The sequence below is a fragment of the Phaethon lepturus genome, unplaced genomic scaffold, assembly GCF_000687285.1.
Source record: "Phaethon lepturus isolate BGI_N335 unplaced genomic scaffold, ASM68728v1 scaffold41822, whole genome shotgun sequence".
In the NCBI taxonomy this organism is placed as follows: domain Eukaryota; kingdom Metazoa; phylum Chordata; class Aves; order Phaethontiformes; family Phaethontidae; genus Phaethon; species Phaethon lepturus.
Genome location: NW_010521998.1, coordinates 15196 through 21388, shown reverse-complemented (window position 1 = coordinate 21388; position 6193 = coordinate 15196). Strand labels below are relative to the sequence as shown.

The 6193-nt window shown below is 36.7% G+C and overlaps 1 protein-coding gene across 1 annotated transcript; it reads left to right on the top strand.

The window, feature by feature from the left end:
* Window positions 1-842: 842 nt before the first annotated feature.
* Window positions 843-5980, top strand: NME5 (NME/NM23 family member 5). The gene is made up of 4 exons (XM_010281688.1): window positions 843-1116; window positions 1495-1595; window positions 2614-2732; window positions 5781-5980. Exons 1-4 carry the CDS (start codon window positions 1001-1003, stop codon window positions 5865-5867), a joined length of 423 nt encoding a protein of 140 aa, XP_010279990.1. The 5' UTR covers window positions 843-1000; the 3' UTR covers window positions 5868-5980.
* The last annotated feature ends 213 nt before the right edge of the window (window positions 5981-6193 follow it).

Genomic DNA, 6193 nt, shown 5'->3' with positions numbered 1-6193 from the left:
GCCTTGGCCGTAGTAGCTGGCTCTGTGGCACTCAGCGGGCGACGACCTGGCTTCTAGATACAATTTTAATTTATTTTTTTTCCTCTTGGAAATGTACTAATTGTTCTTATTCTTGTAAATGCTCCTTTTCCACATTTGTTCTTTTTTTAATTTTCTCTCTTACCTTTCTGGTTGTTTTATTTACATAAAATGTATTAGAAAGTGAGATAAATTAGATTTATTTTTTTTTAATGGAAAGATGTTTCTAGCGTCTTCTGATGTCTCAAGTGGCTTTTGGCGCCAAAGTTATTAGGAATCTGCATGTGTGGCACTCTGTGTTGCATAAGTTTGGGCTCAAAGAATGTGCTCTAAAAAAAAAATTCTTTACTTCTCTTTCTGTGACTGCCTTGTCATAACCTCCCAAACCTAATCCTGGCCACCTCTAGGCTAGGCAGCTATTGTGAAAACCATAAAGCATGAGTACTGAATGAAAAATAGAACAATTGCATAATTAATGGTGTGGGCTGGGGAGAACATTGTTTAAAGGTACAACATTATGCTAGAGCAGCTGAGTAATTAAATGCTGCCCTTGTAGTGCTCTTCACTTTTTCTGTACTGTACCCTGACTATACTTTAAATCATCCAGCAGTTTTAAGATGTTGAAGTTTTCATAGGGTAAAATCGCATTTTACTCAAATGGCCTGCTTAATTCGTCTGCTTAATTAACCTGGAAAACTCTTGCTTTTTGTTACTCTGTATCTGAAAGAGGATCAGATCTGGGAGAGTCAGATTAGGCTGGGGTTTACTCTGTGTTTGTTCTCCTGCACTTGAAGATATATCTGGACCAGAGGGCTGTATTCTACCTGAGGTAGCAAGCTCTCTTAATTTGGCAAGTTTTTTTTAATTATTTTTTTTCTTTTACATTTTTTAGAAAAGGAAGCTCCAGTTAAGTCCAGAGCAATGTAGCAACTTTTATGCAGACCAGTATGGAAAAGTGTTTTTTCCTAATTTAACAGCCTATATGAGTTCTGGACCTTTAGTTGCTATGGTTCTTGCCAGACATTCTGCAGTCTCATACTGGAAGGAATTGCTTGGACCATCAAACACCGTAAGAGCTAGGAGAACTCACCCTCACAGGTAACTCACTGATTGGCCTTGATGACGTCAGTGGGATTTTGTCTTTCTCTTAATTGAAACCAGGATTTATCTCTCTTTTTTTTTTTTTCCCCTTTTACAATAGAGATACAGATTTGGAGTGGCCTGTTATCTCTTCAATTTTATGTAACACAGCTTTTCACCTTTGTTTTTTTTGTATGTAAAGTTCAGCCATTTTATGAAGAATGCTGAGTGCATGAACATAAATTTTGGGTAGCCACATATTTTTTTAAAAACCAAAATCGAAGCCAATGCCTTATTAATTAGTCCATATATATTGCTTTTAAATGCTCTCAGACTGTAGAGACTTGGAAGGGATTTGCAGTTGCTTAACAAACAGGTTTTTTCTCTTGTTTTTAGCTTAAGAGCAATATATGGGACTGATGATCTAAGGAATGCACTTCACGGCAGTCTCAGCATTTCCTCAGCAGAAAGAGAAATTCGATTCATGTTTCCAGAAGGTAAAATGGTGCAAATAATACATTGCCAATCTTTGGGAGGACAGTGTCCTACCCTGTTATTATTTGACTCTGTCCAGACTCTAGATACAATTGAATTTAGAAGAGGTTGGGTTTGTTTGCTTTATGAGAATGTGAGTCTATGTACAAGCTGATATTTTCTGCTATGAAAGACATACCAAAATGTATCTGAAGAGCCGTTATAGTTACAGGGATTGCTTCTAGTTTTCAAACTCTGTGATCTGGGAATTGGAGCAAACAAAGCTGGTAAATGAGAGGAAATGGGAAGCTATTATACTCCAGAATGTCTTTCTGGCAGTGTCAGCCCCCCGGGACTCCTGTTGGCTTGAGAAGACCGACTGTCTTCTTGGGCTCAGGCTAAGTAATTCCTGCTCAACAGCAGCTGGATGCTCACGTGATTGTGCAATTCCAAAGTTAAGTGCCAGAGAAATGGGCCATAGAACCTGGAAAGGCTGGGAGAGGATCTCTTGTTTGTAATGTAACAGCTGAAAGATGACTTTGCTCTTTGACAGAAAGATGCAAAGGATACTCTGCTAGAAAAGCTTAATAAACTTTAATAAAAGATATTGCACTTCCCTACAAACCTTACCCAGGTTTGTAAACTGTGTCTCTTCTCCTCACCCTAATGACAAAGGTGGATTTAAGGTGAGATTTTTAGGGTCTTCAGAAACCAGCTTCATACTGCAAGAAGGAAATACTAAGCATGAGATACATTGTTCCTGTCCTGTCCCCAATGCATCTTCAGGGATACAGGTTTTCCCCAGATGATCTGATTTCCTTCCCTTTCATAATTGTCTATAATTAGGAAGATGACCTCAGGGACATTGTAAAGGGATTCAGGTAGTTTCTTTGCAGTTTGGTGTGGGAGATGCTATAAAACCCATTATGTATTATTAACTTATTAAGGAAAACAGCAACTTATATATAAACAACCTTGAAAGAACGCCTTTTTTAATCACTTTACAAGCTGCTTTCCAACACTTGTGGTTACTCTTTACAGTGGTCTTGGAGCCAATTCCAGCTGGACAAAGAGCTAGGGATTACTTGAACCTTTATGTAAAGCCTACATTACTAGCTGGGCTCACTGCACTGTGTAAAGAGAAGCCAGCAGATCCAATGGTATGTACAGTATATCAGTATTGTATGCTTTGTGGTACATTTACTTTGTATTAGTAAAGTCCCTGTATATAGGAAAGCTACTCTTTTTTTAAGGAGCTGTGCAGTTTTAGCTACCTGCTAATAAGCTAATCAAATGACATTTGCCTTTCAAGAAGTTGATTGAATGAGGGTGAGGACTAAATGAAATCAGTCTTGATAAAACAACAGGGGTTTTAGGTGACTTCTGTAAAACTCTTTCTAACATGTAGTTGTTAGGGATGGCTTGAAACATAAACGGGTACTATCATATGATGTCAAATATAAGTTTTTACCTCATTTACTGTTTCTGAGGTGAGTTTGAGATTAAATAACTTATGAAATAGATAGTAAGTGAGATTAGATGTGAATCACACTGGTAGTAGTCACATAGTTGAGTAAAATACCATAAAGTTCTTAGTAAGGCTGTCTATATTTTGTCATTGTTATATTTATTTAAATTAATATTATCAATCCTTCTTTAGGATAAACTATTATTTTGACTATATAGCATTGATTAGCATTTACTTGGGTTGCTCCACAGTTCACTAGGAAAATGAGTTATGATTCTTTTGAGAGAAACCTATCTTGAATAGTCAAACTGACCTACAGAAAATTATTCTGTCTTCTTGTCACCCCCTTCCAGTTATCAAGCCAATTTATCTTGCCCTCCTCTCACATATTAATCCTTTTAACCATGGATGTCATTCAAATTACAGTTCTTAGTGGAAAGAGTTAATTTCCTTCTTTTTTTTGTTGCTGGTGGTGGTTTTTTGTTTTCAATCCCTAAAAAAAATCAGATTTCTTTCATCTGGAAAAATATGGTAAATGTTTTTTGTATCATTCGCACTAGTACTTCCTTAAGAATGCAGATAATTAACCAGTGTGACAATTTACTGGCAGTTGTGGTGGATTCTACATCATTATCAGGTTTTTAATCAACATTGCATTTTTTTAAAAGATAAGCTTCAGGAAAAAAAAGCCTGAAAAATAATTCAGGCATGTTTCTATGAACTATGTGGTATACATGGGCTCATATTAAATGTACTGTGATTGTACTAGCTTTATAACCTGTTCACTTTATCTGTATGTTTGGCACTGTTACCATCGAAATCTACAAAGGAGAGATGAAGAAGTCTTTTCATCCATCCCTTTGCCCAAAGGCCAGACCAATTGTATCTAACCATTCCTTACAAATGTTTGTCTGGCCTGTTCTTTAGCACTCCAGATGATGGAGAATCTACAGTGACCCCAGGCAATCTGTTTCAGTGCTTAATTATACTTAGTTGAAAATCTTTCGCTAAAAGTTAGCCTAAATCTCCTGTGCTCCAGTTTTTAGCCAATTACTTTTTTTTTTCCCTTTTACTATCCCCAGAGGACAGTGGAGACAATGTAATACCTCCTTTTTTGTAGCCACAGCCTATTGCATATTTGAAGAGCGTTAACATCTCTTTTCCCTTCAGACATCTCTACACTATATTAAAAACTTTTAAAAATTTTTTTTCCGCTTACCTTATAAGTCACATTTCTCTAACTCATTGTTTGTTTCTGCTTCCAGTTAATCTCTGCATTCTGAACACGATTTTCTAGCCATTTATGTGGTAACTAATAGTAACTTAATAGAGACGATGCTTTCCTTCCTTGCTTGTAAGAAAGCTATAAAGCTATATGAAGTGGTGTCAATGGCTTTACTAAAATGAAAACATGGTATTTGCTCCTTCTTCCCTGTCCATAATGTCTGTGACCTTGTAACAGAAGGAAGATAATGTTGATTTGATATAAGGTTTTTTCAAAAATGTATGTTAGCTATTGCTTTGGAGTTTGTTATCTGCTAGATGACTTACAGGGAGATTGATGGAATGTTTGGGGTTTTTTTCCTAGTATTCTTCCAGGAACTGAAGAACTGAAGTTGGGGTGATTTGGCTGCTCTTTTTTGTTCTTCTCCTTTCTGAAGATGGCATCAGGAACTATCTGTGCACTCAGAAACACTTGCTAGCAGCACCAGAGGTTGTCTCAGCCAATTCCCTAAGTAACAGAGGATAAATTTAATCAGGCTCAAATGATTTTAAAATTTCTCATTTTCCCAGTTAGTCTTTCTATGGGCTTTTGGGCCTTTGTGTTTTGGGATTTGGTTTTACTTGTTTGTTTTCCATTTCTGTCTTGAGTTTTTACTGTTCTGCAATTGCTGACTAACCTGTGAGGATTGTCCTAGTGCTCTGCTTGTTGTCTCTTTCTTTGCAAACCAATCTTTTTGTACCTGGTAATAAAAGGAGAGTGTTGCTTACCTTAGTGGTCTACTATTCTATCAATTGTTTCACTTCACAGTATGGTATGAAGTTTGTTGTACTTAGCGTTCCAGAAACTAATCGTCAACAGCCTTGTGAAGTAAATAAGGATGTGTTAAAAACTTCTCTTTACAAGTGGAGAAATGGAGGCAAAGGGTTAATTTGCCTAAGGCCAGGCCGAGACATTGGCAGATGAAGTTAGGACTCAGGGAATTACTACCTCCCACATTGTTATTTAACTACAATTTGCTGGAAAACTGACAAGATGAATTTCAAAAAGTAACCAGGTTTTGGTTTTGTTTGAGGTACTACAAGGCGATTTCAGTGCAGAAGACTGGCACTTTTTATGAATGATTACTAGATAAAGTATCTGTAAGTGTTGTCAGAGTAATATTTCATCAAGCAGTTTCATGTGTATTGTACAGCCTCATTCCAAAACAGAGTTGACCGCATTATTTGAAGTATGGCTCGAATGTTCTTATACATACACAAAGATAGACATTGCCAGGAAAAGCTGTCTTCTAAAGGTCAGTATGAATTGTTCAAAAGCTATATAAGCTGTGAAGTTTTAAGAGAATAATTAGAAAAAACAGGTTGTTTGTATGTCTGTTTTTTTCTGAAAGGTCTTTTCACAGCACAGTAGGAGAGTGTCTGTATCAGAGGTTTCAAATAATGCTTTTAATGTTCTCCCATACACTTAGCAGAAAACAATAGGAAACTTAAAATGTTTGGGTTTTTTGTTCCACAGACTTGGCTTGCTGACTGGTTGATTGAACACAATCCTAACAAACCTAGGCTACAACATCAGATCACTGAAGAAGAGCATCAGGGGTGAGAGCTCAGTGGAAACCACCTCAAGCATTCCAAGTTGCAGATATATATTATAATTTGCAGTGCACCCCTTGGCTATGTAATCAGTATTATCTGAAGTAAATGTTATTGTCATAACTGTGTTTTCATGGGATAAATAAATTTACACTAAACCAGGATTTAATAGTTCTAGTAGCTTTTCTGTTGACAAAGTGAATGTAGAATTACATGATAAATGTATGGTGTCAGGTGACTAGAAAAAGACAAAATTCCCATCAGGTATGACAACTGCTATTTTCTCTGTTTATCTTGGTTTGGCTGTCTGGGGAGAACCAAATTATTTACACCAGT